The sequence below is a fragment of the Falco peregrinus genome, chromosome 1 (genome assembly GCF_023634155.1).
Source record: "Falco peregrinus isolate bFalPer1 chromosome 1, bFalPer1.pri, whole genome shotgun sequence".
In the NCBI taxonomy this organism is placed as follows: Eukaryota; Metazoa; Chordata; class Aves; order Falconiformes; family Falconidae; genus Falco; species Falco peregrinus.
The window spans coordinates 113,729,797-113,747,190 of NC_073721.1; the positions used below are offsets into that span (position 1 = coordinate 113,729,797).

General features: G+C 46.6%; 1 protein-coding gene across 13 annotated transcripts in view; it reads left to right on the plus strand.

Moving 5' to 3' along the window:
* The first annotated feature begins 1,384 nt into the window (after positions 1-1,384).
* ATOSA (atos homolog A) overlaps positions 1,385-17,394 on the plus strand; it is a 48,328-nt gene continuing 32,318 nt past the window's right edge. For 4 of the 13 annotated variants that reach the window (XM_055809056.1, XM_055809073.1, XM_055809104.1 and 1 more), the window contains exon 1: positions 1,385-2,234. Coding sequence is in view for 3 of the 13 variants with exons in the window: in XM_055809132.1 (XP_055665107.1) it covers positions 2,219-2,234 (16 nt within the window). In the remaining 10 variants the exon portion in view is untranslated. Of the gene's footprint in view, positions 2,235-5,912; positions 5,931-11,737; positions 11,756-13,391; positions 13,486-17,394 lie in introns of those variants that run through there. The other 9 variants (XM_055809094.1, XM_055809050.1, XM_055809064.1 and 6 more) reach the window with 6 other exon arrangements.

Below are 17,394 nucleotides of genomic sequence, written 5' to 3' on the forward strand. Positions count from 1 at the left end.
AATACCTTCCATGGCTGCTTAGCTAGCTGTGAGCAGAGGGTGGCTGCACAGACCATGGGTGTATATGCATCTGCGGGGATCCTAGCACCCTAGAAAGGATGGGGAGTTGACTGATCCATGTGTATTGTTTCTGTATAAAAAGGGCAGAGGGTGTGCGTATTTTTAAATGATCTTGTTGTAGGGAGTGAGTGCCCCCCATAGGGACTGGTCTGTAAGATGGAAGGATTTGTAAACAATCACAGCGGCAGGGAATTGCCAGTGTAATGACTGGAGGTGTGATGGTGTCTGTGTACAGCCCAACTACAGGACCACATTAAAGCAAGAGAGGCCTGTATCATCTCATCTGTCTTTTTCTGAGTCCGACTCAGAGCAATAGAGCTGTCTGCGGGGCCCTGCCTGGCCTTGGTACAGCCGCCGGGTGAGATAGGGCCTTTCCCTGAAAGAAATCTCTGCTCTCATGAGGCCTTGGCACTGCCGCTGCTTTAGCCTGCATAGATCCGGGCCCCTGGTGAAAGGGGGAGCCCCATCATCACAGCAGCTTGTTCCCCCACTTTCCGTGGTGGCACTGGCAGCGTGGGCACTGGCAGCCTTGAGGTGCGGGATGGTGCGGCCCGTCCCTCTCGGGGAAACTTGAATTTCTGCTGGATTAAGGCGGTTGTGCAACCCCAGCCCAGCTGGCTCCATTGTTTCTCCGCACAAAATAGTTATCAGCGTCAAGTGAGTGCCAAGCGCCGCGCTGCCGCGCAGGGCTGCCAGCAGGCCTGTGAGGGGGAGGCGGCGGGGCAGTGGCCGCCCCCGGGCCAGGGGCACAGCCGAGGCCGCCCCCCGCCCTTCGCAGCTCCTCTGGCCGCCGGGCGGGGCAAGGCCTCCCGCCGGGTCGGCAGTTCACACTGGAATCACCGCTCAGCAGGCGCCTATATATACCCGCATAGATGGGCAGGCGCTCGTGTGGCAGTACGGGGGGGCCAGCGCGGGAGTCCCCGCGTAGCTGCGCGGGGCGAAGCGGGCCAGCAGCAGTGCCGAGGCCTTTCGCGGGAGCGGGCTGAGGGCCGCGGCAGCCTCCGCCAGAGCCGGGTGAGCGAGGTGGGAACCTGCCCGCCAAAGAGCCTGCAGGGCGGGGGGAGGGTGCCGTTTGGGTAAGCCGATGAGCCGCGGCCGAGCCGGGCCGAGCCGGGCCGAGCCCGGCCGTACTCGCCACCGCCGGCAGGCCCCGGCCAGGCCGGCGCGCTGTTGCTATGGCAACAGAGTTGCTCGGCGGGCGGGGGCCAGGCCGGAAGTGATGGCAGGGGATTGGCTGCCGCGGAGCACGTGGGGCGGGCGGCGGGCGGTGCGGTTGGGCCCGGCCGGGGCGGGGGCGGAGCGGGGTCCCGCGGTCCCGGCGGGCGGCTGCAGCGGGCCGTGTGTCCCGCGTCCCCCCCGTGCCCCCCACCCCTCCGCCGGCCAGTCGAAGGCCGAGCGTGGCGGGTCCCCCCGCGGCCGAGCTGTGCCCTGCCCGCTGCCGCCGGGCTGTGATGTGTGTGCCCCGCTCGGCGGGAGGCGGGGAGTGCCCGGCGGAGAGGAGGGGAGCTAGTCAGCGGCGAGGAGGAGGAAGGGCGGGAGGCAGAGCCATGGAGCGCGGCGCTGCGCGGCGGCCGGAGGGGCGGGCGGTCTGACCGGGGCGAAGCGCGGGGGGCAGCGCCCGGCAGCCCGGGCGGCAGCGGCGGGGCCGGGGATGAAGGTGCCGGGCAGCCCCCCGCCGCCAGCCGCCGGCTGGTGACAGGTCGCAGGGCCGCGGGCCCGGCGGGGCGGGGGGCCGCTCGCCTGCCCTCCTCGGGGCCGGCGGGAGGGAGGGGACTCCGGCCGGGGCTGCCATCGCCCGGGGCCGCGGTGACTCAGAGCCGGCGCGGCCGGGGGTGAGCCGAGGTCTGTTGTTGTGGGATTTTTTCCCCGGCAGGTTATAAATAGCCCCGCTGGGCGCCGTGTCACGGAAGGACACCCTGGCCGGGCGCGGGGAGCGGCCGCCGGCACTCAGCCTCCCCGGGCCGGCCGCCGCCAGCCTGCCTGCCCCTGCCGGCTGGGCCCGGGCCACCGCCGCGGCGCGCCCGGCCTCCGGCTCCGTGTTGTGACACGCGAAAAAACTCATTAATCTCGCTTGGCGGGGGCCGCGGCAGGCGGCTCGGCGGGGGGAGCAGGCACCGCACCGCGGCTGCCCGCGGACCTGGCTGAGGAAGCGGAGAAGATGAAGCCGGAACGAGGTAAACGCTTTATCGACATTATTTCCTTTTTTTGGTGGGTTTGTTGTTTGTTTTTTTTTTTTATTGTCAGTTTGTGCCCTTTCGCGATGGGAGGTAGCCTGGTGCTGGGTAGCGGTGTTACCGCTGCTTACCCCCTCCCCTGTCGCCTGGGGCGGGGGGGGAGCCCGGCGGTGGGGCTGTGCGGCGGGCAGGTGCCGTGCCACCGGGCTGCCAGCCCCCTCCTGCCCCCTCGGCTCGCCATTGTCTGGGCGGGCGGCGAGCCCGCACCGCACCGCGCTGCGGGCCCGGGGCACCGGCAGACAATGCCCGCACAGGGCCAAACCCAGCAAAAGCGCAGCTGAAAGACGCCTTGGAAATAACCGTAACTTCCCTCGGTGTTGGTTTATAACCCCGCGGTGGTTTTTGTTCTAGTTATGAAGCGGGCGGATCGTAACCAGCACGCTGACACCGAATTTTTCGCCGTCCTTGGGTTACGTCTTATCCGGATTACTGACGCCTGGTTGTACAGAAAAATAAAGTCGGCCGTCTACGTATATGTTTATGACACTTCAGCTCTTTTGCAGTATAGCAACAGCTGCTGATGCCCCTAGAGTTGAAAATATGGCATGACTTCTATTTTAATCCACATGGGCAGTGATTATTGATTTCTGTTAGTTCAAGCAAGATTTTTTTTAATCTTATGAGCGCTTATCGTAGAACTCTGATAATTAAAAAAATAATAATTCCTGCTTAGATACTGGAGTTTCTCGAAGTTCTGATGATTTTTTTAAATGATGATTTTTAAAATGAAGAGTTTAAAAAGCATGTTCTTTTGGTGTTATAGTCACGTTGGTGTCTTGAGAAATACTTTAATATAACTTAGATACCCATGTGTTAAATGCTAACACTTACATGACATGCACGTCTTAATTAAGTGTGTTAATGACACGTTTGCTAATAGCGACACCACGTCAATGACCACTCTTAGGTGGATTTCTTGTATGTACATGCTGTAAGGCTTACCATGGTGTGACAAGAGCACAGATAGTACAGAAATTATCATAAACATATACATAAATTAATGGGGTTTAAACACTAGGGATTTGAAATGGGCTTTTCTCTTTGCTTTCCTCCTTGTTTCTTACTTGCCTAAACCTTTACCTGAGTGATTGCAGCAAGGCAGGTTCGTCTTGGAATTTCTTTAGATTTTAATACCAAACCCTGAAGTTTGAAAGCTGTTTACTGTCAAGGTGAAAAAAAATTTCAAAATAGTCAGGTGAAACCTAAATCACTGTGGCTTTAAAATGTTCTGCAGTAGCAGTTCAAAACCTCTATGTGAACTTTGTCTATTATTTTTCTTTAATTTTTAGACAGAACAAATTAGAACATCGGAAACATTTTTAGTTGCTATATAGGTGATCAGATGCTTTGTTTTTAACCATCCTGGTATAGAGGGGACCACATTTATAAAGAAGACAAGTTACTAGTTTGCTGGGTGGTTGTGGTTTTTGAGTGTTTTGGTGGTGTTTTTTTTCTAAGCTGACAGTTAAAAAATTGAGATTTCTATTTGTTGTAAAATGTCTGTCACAAACTGGGTGAAACCCTTCAGAAGTAATGTCTTGAAACTCTTCTAAGATAATTAACAATAATCTTGAAATAAATCATCAGTCTTGCCAAACATTGGAGGGTATCTCCAGCCATTTTAGCAGAGAGCTCCAGCTTAACCGTGTGTGAAGGTGGTGCACAAAGGGGGTTGTGAAGGTGCTGCCTAAATGCCACATGCAGCCCACAGAGACTCTTAGGAGGCAGGAATCATGCAAATGTTTACATGTGCTGCTTTCTGCATAGCAGCTGTACAGTCACCTGCTTCTAATCGTCGCAAATTAATAGCAAAGGACGGGGGAGAAGCAGACCACTTTGCTTGCCGCAGTCTTCGCTTTTCTACAGACCCTCAAAATACTGAGAAGACTGCAAATCCATGCACAAAGTGACATGTAAACAGACGTAAAGTGGCTTGAAGTGCTTTGGATTTTTTTTTTTTCATTCTTACAAATAATTATATGGGAATCCATTCGGAGCAGAGAGCTGTAGTTTATTTAGTTAAAGTTAAAAACTGTTGCAATGCCCAGGCATGCTGGAAGAAGGTACGGTTTTGCCTTTGTCGTGCTACTGATAAGATTCTGGTTATCGCCAGCAAAAATGGGTGGTGCAGAAGAAAGGGGAGATCCAAGTGTGCAACCACTTCTTTAACAGTGCAAAATGTTAAAGAATATTTTTAATTTAAGGAGGTAAAAAGCATGAGCAGAAATGAAGAAAAAAGGGAAATTTGGCCTGAAGGTACTTACCTCCCTTTATCATAAGGGAAGTTTGAAAATTGCAAATAGAAGCATGTGATATATGAGAGCAGTAGAGGAGATGGAATGTGGAGTGTTGCATAGCAAACCCATGGAACAGTTTTGCAAGTGAGGAAGAGAGGTTTGAAAGTGCAGGTTAGAATGTGGACTTATTTCTTTGCCATGCAAAGGCACAGGGCATTCACAGGACATGTCTCATGAGAATCACTCTGGACTTGCCCCTCGGCTGGGGTGTCAGCGTGGAAGGGCAGTGGTTGCTCTCATGCAATCATATAACTACCTCTATACTACATCTAGAGAATGCAGTAACTAAAATACCCATGGCTGCTCTTTGCCTTTACCTTTCCTACGCTGCCATTCTTAAAATGAAGTGTTGAAGCATCTTACAATACAGCAGTCACTTTGCTTCAGCTGAGGCTTCACCAGTGCCAGTGAGAGGAATGATTTATCTCCCTTTCTGACATAGTGTTTTTGGAGTGACGTTTTGAGTTTTGGTGGAGGTTTTTTTGTCTTTCTGCAGTAACAACATATCAGTTACCTAGCTTTGATCCATGATATCATCACGATTTAGTTGCTGCAGTACAGCTGCCTAGTCAGCTGCTTCGCGTTGCATGTTTGGACCGCCGTTTCCTTTTCTCAAGTACAGAGCTTTGCTCTTGCTTCTATTGAACTTAGTTCTAATGACTTCTGATCGCTTTGCCAGTTTATTGAGCTTGGAAGGCAGAACTAGGCTTTGTAGAAGAGTGCTTGCAAAGTGTTCCAGTTCAGCTTTGTTCATAAACTGTATAAACACACTGTTTCACCATCGGAGTTAATGAAAACATTGCATAATGTCAGGGTGATAGCTTACTGCCAAACTCGGAAGGCTCGTTATGTACTCTTAGAGTACACTCGGTGCACAACTGGAAAAAATCTTGTGGTTTAGATGAATCTACAGTATAGTCATTTTACTGTGGGAATGTTACAAGACATCAAAAGTCTTACTATAGTCTAAACAGCTCAGTTACTGCTCCTTCCTCCTCCCTCCCCCTCACTGCATGAATGATCAGTTAGAGGAGGAAGACAAGCTCGTTTGTCTCTAAATGCATGCTGGCTATTTTTTATCTTCTTATACTAGTGTCTTCTTACTTTTTTTTATTACCTTGCTTTGTTTATTCCTCGGCTGTGTGCTCTTTGTGTAGAGGCTGCTGTGTTTTCACATACAAATTAAGCAAAAAGCAGTTGTCTCTTACTTTCTGAAGCATTAATTCCCTCCTTGAGATTATCCTAATTTGAAGAAAAGGCTTTCTGTCTACAAGAGAGGAACAATCAGTCTGAAGATTGCTTTTTCTCTTCTCCTTCCTTCTTTGCAAGTCAAACTCTGGTATGTGCCTCTGGGTCTGTTTGTATGTGGTAACTGGGTTAGGAGACTTTCTTCCACCTTATTTGGTGGCTTGGTATGGAAAGGAGCTAACTCTTTGGGTTCAACGAAAGTCTGTTTACTACCTCCTGTTGGAAACATGGCTGAAGGATTTCTGGATGTGTCTCTGAGGAAAGCTGGAGGAGAGATTAATGAAGACAAACAATTGATAGAAGGCTTTTTCTTCAAATCCGTAGGAGGAAGGATGAGGAGGCATAGGGTTGGGGGAAGAGAGTTGAGCCAGGGTGTTTGGGAGCTGTGGAGTTAGTTGTTAAGTTAGGACATCTGGAGAAGATCCTTGTTATTAAAAATAAGCCTTAGTTTTATGCCCTATATTAACTTTGTGAAGGATTTTGTCGAAAACTTTTTAGCAAAGATGTACTACAGAGTATGCAGATCAAGAAGTGAAAATACCTTTTGGGAAAGGATGGCTGGTATTTTAGTGTCCTGCATTGTGCGGTGATACAGGCACTTTAATTTTATAATATCTTCTCAGTGAAATGTCGCAAAGCACATAAACTTTTCCATGGTGGAACAACGTAGCCAGTAAACAAAGTAATAAAGTGGAAATGAGGTGCTTCCTGCTTAGTAGAGCTGTCACTCCAAAAGTGTTTGGGCGATGCTTCGGGCTTGGTTGCCACAGGTAAGTGCAGGTTGGGTGATAATGAGCTGGAGGTGACGCTGCGCCCAGGCCTGGGAGGGAGGCGTGCTGGTGCCACGCGGTGCCGCGCTGGGACACGTGCCAGGAGGGGTGTGTGGCAAGGGAGGCTAGCTCTGATGGGCAGGAAAGGGAGGTGTGCCTGCTTTTCCTGTGTGGATTACTTTCAAATAAAAAAACCCAACTTATTATTGAAAAGAAAGAAAACCTAAAACTGTTTAGGATAAAAAAAAAACCAATCAAATCAACCAAACTGACAGGTGGTCAGGATATTACACTCAGATTCCATTTATAAGGCATGAAGCCATCTAGCTTTAATCTTTGGGGAGAGCAGATTTGTCCTGATAACACATTATATATAGATGCAGTGAATGAGGATGAGTGATCAGGAATATAAGCCTTTTTAAGTTTTATTTTATTTTTAAATCGAGAGTAGGACCTGGGAGCTTTCAATACAGCTCTGTCCTTGCACTGAAGAAATGGGAATAGATGTTCTTTTATTATTAATAATATAAATTTTATTACCACAAAAATTTAACTTGGAAGAATCCTTAGCTTTTTCAGCTTGTACCTAGATGTCGACAGTGAGGCAAGTCCTGTTGCCGGAGTAGCCCTTGAGTTGGAGCAATGCTTTTTATCAGTGTTCAACAGCCAGAGTTCTTCACTGTGTGTGGGTTTGTCAGAGAGAAGAACCATGCTGGTAACAACTGTGCCATTTTCTTTCTGTGTGGTTGGCGTTGTCTGTACTAGCCACCTTCAGAGGGACTCGTTACTAAAACAGATGCTGCTGGAGTGGCATTTAGGTGGATATTTTGGGGCTTGTGGATATGCCAAGCCCATAGGCTTGGGCTATGTAACTGACTGTATTCTTTACTTGCTGAGGTAAGAATACTTTGGTATACCAGATCAGATCCTAGGGCTGAAGCATGTGAGGTTGAATTTTGTTGTTAAGGGGCAGTGTTGAAACTATTACTGGATCTGAGGTCTGCCAGCTTCTAAATGTTTTTAAAAATAAGCTAGCATTCATAAATACAGATTCTCATGAGAGATGTGAGTTTGTTGCCAAATAGAGTTCTGCTTATTAAAATTAGAAATCTTCTGTGAAAACAGAGGAACTGACGGGAACAAACCAGCTATATGACATTTGTTAAAAGAACTTGTTCTGTCTGCCTCGCTGTTTACAAAATGTTTCTTTGTGATTTTGACAAACATCTACTAAAAGCAACTGTTAAATGGTGGTGAAATAGCCATAGCGTTTTATCCTATCAGCAACAAGCTTGGAGCAACAGTCCAGCAGTTACTGGCAGTTCTTGCAGTCAACAAGGTCTTGCAGTTTTAAGTATAGCTATAAGAACTGCTTTCTCCATTTGATATGAAACTTGGTAAACATGTTTTTTAGATTTTTTTGAAGGTGTCTCATCATTGTCTTTCAAAGTGGTAGTAAATTGTTCGGTCTTTGCAGGTCATTTTTATTTAATGCTTAGACAGAAGCCAGTTTTTAAGCTGGAATTGTTTTAGAAGTGCATGTACAATTGCATGGTTACCTTTGTACTACCAAGTACAAAAGCTTCATTATAAGTAGGCAATTAAGGATGTCTATAAACCTGGGTGAATGCAAATACAGAAGAGTGCCTTTTGGACTTGGGTAGGTAGTTGGACTTTGGAAGACTTCTCATTCATTACATATTCCTTTCTCTGCTGGTCCTGTGCAGGGTGGGATGACTGTAACTACAAGCACGCAGCTGAAGCCATGTGCGGTTATTCTTGATCTGCACATATAACTTTACTAAGATTGGAAGAGATATTGTTTTAGAAAGGCTATTTGTAAGCAGTATAATTGAGTTGTAAGATAGTCATGAAAATTCTCCCGCTGTTCTTAACAATTTAGTGTTGTTCTGGCCAAATCAGATCAAACTCATTTGTATTAATGCATTTTCTTCCTTGTTAAATGGGCCTGACTAATTCTTTTGGCTAGTGATTGTTGTGTTACCTTTTAATGTTAGCTTTGGGACCAAAACTATTTAAAGTTGCTCTCTGGGATGGTATTACTACATTGTGTTGACGCAAAATGCAAAGATGTAACAGGATAGTGTGAGGACATTGTCAGGGATGATTTGGAGAGGAGAGCTCTGTGTGAAGCGCTCCACATGTGAAATACTAGTGATGCTTCATGTCTGTCCTGAATGTAAGAATCCTTGTTATGAATGAAGGTGGACAAACTAGTCTTACTAAGAAGTCTTCTGGACAACTTTGTTTCTTTAAGAGCAGTAAGGGGAGTTCTTCAGTTCCCCCCATACACATTTATTTTGATTTGACCACTTTACATTTTGTGGGAAGGCATCTGATTTCTCTCTGTCCGGATGTGTAGTACCCAGTAACCATGGGGCACTTCCACTTTTCTCTTAGCAGTGGTCAATGCATTTCCCAAACCTATTGCCAAGTATGACTTCTTTGTTCCCAGGGAAAAAGCAAGCTGGGTTTTCTTCTGAGGTATAATTAAAACAGAAGAGAATGTATCTGAAATAAGGAACCTCTGGTTGCACATGAGCCATGTCATCTGTTTTACATTGCGTATCCTGTGAAGTTAGTGGTGTGTTTTTTGTTTGGGTTTTTTTTTTTTTCCATTAAGATCCCTGGGAACCAGGTTGGTAAGTCAGTCCATTTTGGATTGTGAACTTCCTTAGTGAGACTACAAGCAGGTGACTGACTGCTTGTGCTAGTTTAACTTCGTGGTGCTGTGCACGGATTCCTTTTCCTGCTGCTGAGCCTTCAGGATTTCTAGGGCAGGTTTTACACTTCTGTGTGTTGTAGTAAATTAAGCTTCTCAGGGTGTTGTGCAAGTATTGTCTTGTTGGGTATACTGGAGGAGGGAAGGGCTGAGGGAGAGTACTTCAGCAGAACTGAGGATGGTATTAGCCCATATCCTTAATACAGTCAGTATCATGGCAGGAGGTGGTAGGGTGGTGGTGGTTTCTTCTGAGGGTTGGGAAGGAGAAGCAGAGGTGCAGGAAGAACTGCTGGGGTCAGCACGCTCTTTTTACAGAGTGATGGGAAGCCCTTCTCCCTGCCAGGTATTGTTCTCCTTGGTTCCCTGGCAGGGCAGTAGCCCAACAACGTAAGTGAAAGAAACTGGCTCCAAGTGACACTTTCAGGCAGGTCAGCAAGTTTGGTAGAAGGCTTTGCAGACTTGGAGGGGTGGAAAGGTTGGTGCTTCTTCCTTTTGAAGCACATGCTATTTGAGTGGCCAAAGAAATCTTGTTTACTGTGGAGAAGCCCTGAAAGGCAAAGTATCTGGAGGACTAGAATTGGAGGAGTCATCTAGGTAATTTCTACCATAACTACAGTAGTAGCAGTAGTCACAACGTAACTGCTTTACACCATGCTAACACAAGCACGGTGTGGAGGACCTGTTTTAGAAGCATGCATGATGTTAAAAAGTGAATGAGTAAAACCAAGTAGCCAGTTTATAAGGCTGAAGCAGGAGGAATAGTTGATAATACTAGAAAATTTGAGAGTAGAGATTAGGAGATCAATACACAACTGCTAGACTACACATCTGTCTGCCTCATCTTACATTGTGCAATTAAGTTAACTAAAATTGACATACCTGGCTATTACTGTACTGCCTTTGGAGGTTTCCTACTGGTAGTCTCACTGAATTAACAAGTTTCTATGAGAAAGTGGTTTGGATCCACTAGAAAGAAAAGGTTAAGTGATGGTGCTTGATATGCATTGTATGTTCTTTCATCCCATTTTTGTGTTGAGAATACATAATGACCTTTCATAAATGTTTTAGGACACTTGTAAGCTGGCTGTATTTCATCCTCAGTTAAGCTGCTAGTATGAAATTTTGAGCAGCTTTGTGATATGCACTGATTTATTTTTTTTTGTTCTGTTTTAAAATCATAGTGGAACTTAGAATCTGATGCTTTCAACTTTTCTAGGTCTGCTGTAGACTATATGTAGTCTTTCTCACTCAAGAAATTCGAGTTTAAACATCAGAAAAAGGAAAACTATATATATATTATGAAGACTGAATGGTATGTCTTACCAGCTCTTCAACATGCACTGCAAGCATCAAGAACTGACCTCAGCTTTGTTCTGAGGAGTTGTGGATCTGAGGGGGGGAAAAGGGGAGCAGGGTTGTCAGTGTGAGAGTGCTTTGTAGTTTTATATCCTGCAAATTAATAACTTAATCCAAAATGATTGTTTCAAGCAAGGGGTGCATTGATAGGAGTGTGCTTTTGTTTTTAGCTTCTCTCTCCAACTAGCCTGTGCAAACGTGAGGTGCCGTGAAGTCACTTAACGCGTTGCTCCTTAGGGGTCATGTGCGTACCTCACTTCTCTTGCACGAGGCAGGGCTAGAAACTGAACTAGCATGTTACTAGACATCCTGTGCTTTGGCACAGGCCTCCAAAGGCTGAAGTTCTGTGGTTTTTGTAATGTGGGGATGGTGCCAGTTACGTCTACTGGCAAGTGCCTCTGAATTGATGTGTAGTTGACTTGATACTGAGATGAACCATCCTTGGCTGTGATTTCCTGCTTTGTCAAATGTGTAGGACTGCTTATTCCTAAGGTTTGCGTTGGGATAAAATCTACTTTTCTCAAGAGCTCTTTTTTTTTTGGTGTTTTGGTAAGTGTTATTTTTGTGGCAGAAGGTGGGTTAAAGTACAGTATGTTCATCTTGCTTATTACTTGTCATTTTGCACAGTATTAAAACTGCAGGGGTATTAGTAGTATTTTAAGTGCAGCTACTTTATGATGATGGAATACACACCTTAGGATAAAGTCCTATGTATATCTCCATGTGCTACTCTATTCTCTTATGTTCATTCAGGCTAGCAATGTTATCATCTGTATCTGGTGCCTCTGCTGGAATTTGTGGAAGAGCATGAGATCAAACTGATAAATGAGTACCATGCTTCAAGATGGGGTTTTTGGGTGGAATTTCTAATATTGCAGTTGCTAAATTTAGCATTTTGTTAGGCCAGATGCATTCATTTCTGGGGTGTTCTTCCACAAACAGGCACAGAGCAGAGTTCTGCATACCTATGGCTGGCTTAGGACTGTAAGCTTAGAAGCTGGAGTGTCAACGTGCTGTCCTGCTTTTCCTGCGTTTGAAGAATATCAGGTGTGGAAAGGATCTTTGTGGTTGCCCCCCAGTAGCCCAATGTGGCGAAACTGTTGGGGAGCGTTGTGGTGGGTGGGTATGCCTGTCGGCTAGAGGCAGCTGCTCATCAATAAAGCATTGTTAGTTGGCCTGTAAAAACAACTGGTGGTTCCTGAATATTGTCTCTGCCGGCTCCCATGGGAATTGATTCGGGGTTGCTGCCTCTGCCTCTTGTTAGCAAAACTTTTAGACACACTGTGTTTACCAGTGTGATAAATATTCCTCTTACCCCTCCCATTCCTCCCATAGGTATTGAATAACTGTTTCACAGAAAAGAATCTTGAGTACTTTTTCCAAAGGCTAGGTGGTTGCTTGGTTAAGAAAACTGGAAATTGTTGTTTTGGGGTTTTTTTTTTATTTTTTCAGAAGACTGGGGTGTTTTTGTAGAAGTAAATGTTCCATGAAAGAAAAATACTTGGAAAGCAAATTGAGGTAAAATATACAGGAAGCCTGAATGTCATAGTGACAAATGAAATGGTCTATTTTGTGTGTAACTTTCTGTAAGGCGCTATCTGCATCTACAATCGTGAAATGGACCAAGAGCTAAAAGTTACCCAACTGTCCTTGGATAAAATGTCTACTTAAAAGTCTTGTATAGGTGATGTTTTCTTGCAACCAGAGCTAAATGATACTGCTGTATAAAATGCGAGTGGGGACAAGTCGCAGTTCTGTGGAGTATGCAGCATGTTTTCCATGCTCTTGAAGGGGTTAGTGCTGCTGGATTTTCGGTGTGGTTGTGGAGTTCTGTGGTATCTAATTACAGAACGAGAGTTTTAGTCTTGTTTTGTGATGTGGTTAGGCTGAGTGTAAGCCTTTCATATTTTTTTTTTTTTGGGGGGGGGAGGGGGCGATGATGTTAATGCAGTGAATGCCATCTGACTTTGGTTGTTGTAAATCGGTAAGAACTGGCTGAAATGAGTGTGGGTGACGTTGCTTAGACTGCACCTAGGAGGATGTGCACAGCCTTGAGGGTAGTCTCTTGAAACAGCTTCATAAATGAAATTATAAATATAAAATTGAGGGAGTGTGTGTGTGTGTGTGGGTCGCTCCGGCTGGGGCGGGGGGCTGAGGCCGGGGGGACGCGGCGCCGCAGCTGGACGGCAGCGAGTGCTGCCGGGGGGGTTGAGGGGTGGGGGGGTGGGGGCGGCCGCCGTGATTTCCCACTCCAGCTCTAAATGCACACGGCCTGGCAGCCGGCGCCGCTCGGGGCTGGCCTTGGGACGCGGTGCCGGCCGTGAGCGTTACACGCGCCGTGCCAGGGCGCCCGGCGAGCCGCTGGTGCAGGTAGCGGTGCCAGCGGGGTCCCCTGCGCTGCCGCCGGGGGGGCGGGGCTGTGCCCCGGGGACGCGGTGCCCGGCCCCGCCCGCCCCCACGCGTGTGGGCAGCCCGCTCCCGGGCAGGGGCACGCGTGGCGCTGGCGCCCGGCCGGGTTGGCAGCGGCACCTCGGCACCGCCTGCAGCCGCGGGTCCCCCCCGCTCACCTGCCCCGGCGGAGCCGGCCGGGGGCGGGGGGGGGGGGGCCGGCCCGGGCCGCCGAGGGGCCGGCGCTCGCCCGGCGGGGCCAATCGGCGCCGGCCCTGTTGCTATGCGCGCCGCTACTCTGCCTCCTTTGTGGAAGATGCCGTGGGCACCCACCCGCGGCGGCGCGGCGGCGGGGGCGCGCTGCGGGAGCACAGGGCCGCGCAGAGAAGGTGTGTACCGGCGGGGAACCGGGCCCCCCGCCGCTCCCCGCGCTCGGCCCGGTGCGGGACCCGGCGCCGGCTGCCCGCGGAGGATGGGGCCGAGATGACTGCGAGGGGGGGGCGGCGGCGGGGGGGGCGGGGGGGGCTTCCCGGGCTGGAGGCGAGCCGAGCTGTGTGGCTGTAGGAGGCTCGGTGGGGGCTGGCGGTGGTTTGATGCGAAGGGGGATTTGCAGTCCGGCAGTGCTGAATGCTGCCTGCCCGGCCGAGCCGGGGGAGCGTGCTGTACTTGGTCTGTAAATAGTGCCTTTAAAAACCCAAACACTTTCACCATATGTTCTTCCTTTTGGGCCGTATACTGAGCCTATGAAACGTTAGCCTTTTCGAGGCCTTTTTTTTTTTTTATATATATATATATCTTTTCCAACCTCTCTTGAAAGTAATGGACAGCCTACAAATTATACCTCTGTTAATCCATTACAAGGGTAGGGCAAGGGTATTAAATGGTCTGGGACAGGAGCAGGATGTTTTTAAGTCTTACAAGAGAGACATCTAGTTCAATGTCAGATCTGCTAACAGTTGTAGTTAGTGTAGCCATATGTAACTGCTTGACTTTTCATTGTTAGGGAGGAAAAAAACCTCTCCCCTCTCCCAAAAACACGCTGAAGCTTAACTGAGTTTCTTCTGTGCCTTGTTATGTAGGTCAAGTTTCTCTCTCCTTTTTTTTTTTTTCCCTCCAGCAGGAGGAAACTATTACAGTATTTTGATTTCTGCTAGAAACAATGCATGAAAGCATTATCAGCCCTTTGCCACCACTTGTTTGTCTTGGGGCAAATGAAGCTTTGGGGACAACTTAAAAATACATATTTTTAATTAGCAACTTGCTGGCTGCTCAACTGTATGCTGTGTTTAAAGCTAAATAGCATACTGAACTCGGTGCTGAATGGAGGATTATCCATTCCTTTTTATGGAAACCTGTTCTCTAAAAATGCAAAGTTGTTCCAGCCAAGTAGGTGCATGTATTTTCATCCTGGGTCTAGAGCTTGTTGGTGGTCCTTCGAAAGGTACTGGAGCTCTAGCTTCAGTGAGCCCGCTGATGTTAGATGTTCACCTCCCGATAAAGGAGGAGGAACAATTCCACTAGTGTAGTCTTGTGGTTTGTGTGGGAATATTGGTTTTGAATCACTGAAGCACTGCTTTGTGAAGTAGTAAGGAATTTTTGAGAGGACAAAGCAAAATTTCATAATTACATATATTAAATTTTAAACGTGTTCACGTCTGCCATTTTGCTATACAGAAAATTGCCATATATTAGGACAGAGGGAAGCAAACTAGATTCTTGGCTGAAATTCTGTTAAGCCTTTAAATTTTGACCTTGTGTAACATTTTATTCTTTTGCTTACCAGAATACTATTAAAGCTTAATAACATGACTTATAATGTGGAAACTTGTAAATAGCTGAATTGTGCTGTGTGACACAGTTCAGTTCTAAAACTATCAAAAACATTCTTTTGTTTTGTGCATTTGAAGTTCCGTAGTAGGCTCTGGTGTCCATTTTAAAATGAGCAGTCTTTTACACAGCTTGAGAGTTGTGATGTCCTCATTTATCCTCCCAAATTAAAAACAATTTTATGGGCCTGGCCATTCTCCCAGAATTTTAAATGAGAAGCGTATATTGTCTCTCTTGTAACTTTTTTACTTTTGCAGGTTACTGTTTAACCGCTTAAGGGCAGGCCTTGTAGGTGAAGGTTAATAGCACTGGAAAACTTACCTGAGGAGCTTCATGCTGCTCCACCATCCTCAGTTTCACCTCAGTTCTTTCAGAGCCCCTTGCAATTCTGATGAAGAAGTGCAGTCTCTGCCTTTGGTCTGCTAGCCTTACTCCTTTCCCTCCACCCCACCCTCATAATAATCCGGACTGCAAATGGTGAAGCAAACCTACTGATGCTGGAGGTAGCCTCACTAGCTAGGAGGAGGATTTTTGGGTGGTCAAACGTGTTCTGACAAGGTTCCACAAGATAAATTACCCACCACTTGGATGACAATGAACAGGTTGTAACATCAAAGTTTTGAGAGATGAAGTAGGAAAGCACAAAGAGAAGATGAATACAGAAAGAAACTGCAGTAGAAGAGGTCAGATGTCACGGAAGTAGTTTGCTCTGGGCTTTTTGTCTTTTTCTTTATTTCAGATAAAATAATGGGATTCTTAATCTACATTCCTCACCTGAGGACACAGTTCTTCACAAGTCCTGTGCTTTTTTTCCTGTGCTTTTTTAAGTACCCTGATAGTTTTGTTCTAGCAGCAGCACTGCAGAAATTTCCAGCTTGTAGGTGTGATTTCTGACATGATGTTGTAATAAAGTTGAGTATCAGCTCCTACTTAACCTGAACACATATATATCTAATGTTTAATGTGTTGTCCATTAAAATAAAATTCTTGAATTCTTGAGTGTTTCTATCTCTTCTCCTTGTGAATATTCTTTAAAAGCTTTTATTATTAACAGTGCATTGGCGCTGTTTGGTTTGTTTCTTATTTTCTTGTTTTTCAGTTATTCTGGGGAATTAAAAAGGCAGTGCAGTGGCATTAGTAGGTGCCTCGTGTAGGTAGAAAACGTGCTTAACAGTTCTTCCCCTGTGTGACTGTATTTATCTTGGGCTTAGGTATGCCATCAGTGTTCACATAGCCTCTTGGAGCTGAAGCAAGTCTCTGGAGTTGACGTGGTTTGATAGTCAGAAAGCTGCCTTGGTTGTAATTCACCAAGCCTTTGCATGTGAAGTTGAGTGTCTGTAATGGAGACTTTTCCTGAACATGCTGAAAGAAAAACTTTTTCAGACACCTCTAGACTGTTCAGTTGCATCGCTCTTATTGGAACCAGAAGTAATGAAACTGCCTTTTTGTTTTGATGCAATATCACGTGGGTCTCTAAACCGCTGCGTTATCAGATCTGTCTTATGCACGTGTGGTTGTATTTACCAAATCTCTCATCTTTGCAGAATCTGAGAAGGCATGTGCTGTCCTCTGCACCAGGTGTTGCCACACTGAGATTGCTGGTGCATGTAACAGTCTGCCAGTCTGCTTGTCATCTGAATGGAAGACTAGCCTGGAAAATACTGTCTTGTTATTTGGATGTATGAATTAGTCTTCTGATGCTCTGTAACTCTCTTTCCATATTCCCACGTAAATACTTTTCACATTTTTCTTCCACTTTATAAGTTCAGAGGATCTGAGTTTTACTGGCTGTACCTGTGTGCAGAGTGCTCTTAGCATATGTGATGCAGTGTTTAAAGTGTTGAATGGCTGAAACAAGGACTCCCTGCTGAAGGCCTCTTACTTGCTCCTAATAGTACTGATTTTTTGTTTTGTTTTGGTGAAGTAGTTTTAGGCAAAGAAGCAGTCATGTTGTTTCCCTTTTGTCATTGTATAGCTTCCCACTTTTTCTTCTGAGGGCATGATGAGTGAGGAGCAACAAGACTGGCCTGCTTTCCTAGGACTAGATTCAGAAAGAGTATTTTGCTTTTTAGGTCATACAGATTTGAATGAAGATAGTGAAGTCAAGATAAGGTGGAAGATTTTTAACTCCACAATTCTGAGCTTGGAAGCGTGAGAACTTTCTGTTTTCTTAATATATACAACTAGTAGATGAATATATTTCAGATTCCTGTAGGGAATAAGAGGCAGTATTTCCTTGCTAGTAACACATGGCTGAATCTATGCTATTTACTTTGAAATAAAATTACCACACTGTTTTTTTCTGCAATGTTGAGAAGATGGGACATAGAAGATCAAGGGATGCTGTGGTACTTGGGAATGTAACATAGAGTCGAGTGTGCTTAAATGGGAAGGTTATAGCCTGTCTTGAAGTTCAGCTGCATCATCTACTTCTGATGAAATTCTTATCAAATTGATGTCTCTAGCAATAA